Consider the following 1,338-nt stretch of genomic DNA (forward strand, 5'->3'; position numbering starts at 1 on the left):
CTTAAATTTAAAAATGTCCTCTCTCCTCAGCTAGCTCGAAAAAACATTGGTCAAGTTAGAGCAACATACTCATTAAAACGTTTTTACCATTTATAAACTTGTAATAGCATGAAGAAAAAGAAAACATTGCAGCAAACATAGTTTTGAAAATAGTCGACCAAAAAAGCTGACAGAGAAGAAAGAATGGAAGATGAGGATTCCACCCTTCCAGTCCTTGGTGGATCACTTCTTCTTCTTAGCTCGAATCCGGTCCACTTTGGCGGCGAACGTCTCCGGAGGAGCGGCCTTCTTGTTGCCGCTGTTGGACTCCTTTGGAGGAAGTGCTTTAGGCGGCGGTGGTGGTGGTGGCGGCTGTGTCTTCTTCTCCTCTTTGATCATACGAGCCACCTCGACGATCAGATCAGCAGTGCGGGCCTTCTTCTTCGCGTTCTCGGTGTTTGCCTTTCCCGCTGGTGCTTTGGCCACCGCCTCCGTCGCCGGCTGTTGTTGCTGCTGATTACCTTCTCCTCCTCCTCCATCGGCGATGTTCTCCTTTGAATTCGTGATAGGTGATGGCTGCCGAGGCGGCGGCGGCGGTGGTGGAGTTGCATCCCCCGTCTTGCCCGCCACCGGCGCCGGCGACAACTGCTGAGTGGAGCGTATCTCCTGCAGCATCTTCACAATCACCTCCATTCCCTTGTTGTTGTCAGCCGGTGTCGAGGGCTGAGCTGGCTGTTGTTGCTGTTGCTGTTGCGGCGGCTGCTGCTGAAGCTGAGCACCTCCGCCAAGAGTGGAAGTCCCCAGATTTGCCCCAGCCGCCATGCTCAGGTCCTCCAGACGCTTTACGCGGTAGTTCAACTGGCGAATGTCCTCCTGCAGTGTGGTCACCAGGTGATGCAGCATCATCTGGTACTCGGTGCCTTGAGGTAGTGAGAGTGCAGCTTGTGGATGTGCCTGGTACGGCGGCTGAGGGTAGTAGGGAGAACCACCACCTCCACCACCTCCAACAAAGGGCGGCATATTCTGCTGTGGTTGCATGCCCATTGCAAATGGCGGGGCCATAAAAGCTGCCGAAGGCTGTGGTGATGGAGGTAGAGGGATGTTTTGCTGGCGATCTCCATACTGGTAGTAATTTTGTGGAGAACGACGACCACCAGTGTTTTGCTGACTTTCTTCGGGCTTCATCACTGTCTTGGACTTCTCTTTGGTCGTCTTTTTACCTCCCTTTCCTCCTCCTCCTTTTGTGCCATCCTTGTGGCTCGACTCCTTCGAGGGCTTCTTCTTTTTGCTTCCCATGGTTGGACTTTCCTGGCTCTCACTGCTCATTTGCTGGGTGACGGATGATGTAGCACGACGACG

At 53.3% G+C, this 1,338-nt stretch overlaps 1 protein-coding gene across 1 annotated transcript; it reads right to left on the reverse strand.

Annotated features, from left to right (window-relative positions):
• Positions 1-222: 222 nt before the first annotated feature.
• LOC108357058 (protein VASP homolog) lies at positions 223-1,275 on the reverse strand. The gene has a single exon (XM_017608153.1). It carries the CDS (start codon positions 1,273-1,275, stop codon positions 223-225), a length of 1,053 nt encoding a protein of 350 aa, XP_017463642.1.
• Between the last annotated feature and the right edge of the window lie 63 nt (positions 1,276-1,338).

The sequence above is a fragment of the Rhagoletis zephyria genome, unplaced genomic scaffold (genome assembly GCF_001687245.7).
Source record: "Rhagoletis zephyria isolate East Lansing unplaced genomic scaffold, Rhagoletis_zephyria_1.1 Rzeph_scaffold_69671, whole genome shotgun sequence".
Lineage (NCBI taxonomy): Eukaryota > Metazoa > Arthropoda > Insecta > Diptera > Tephritidae > Rhagoletis > Rhagoletis zephyria.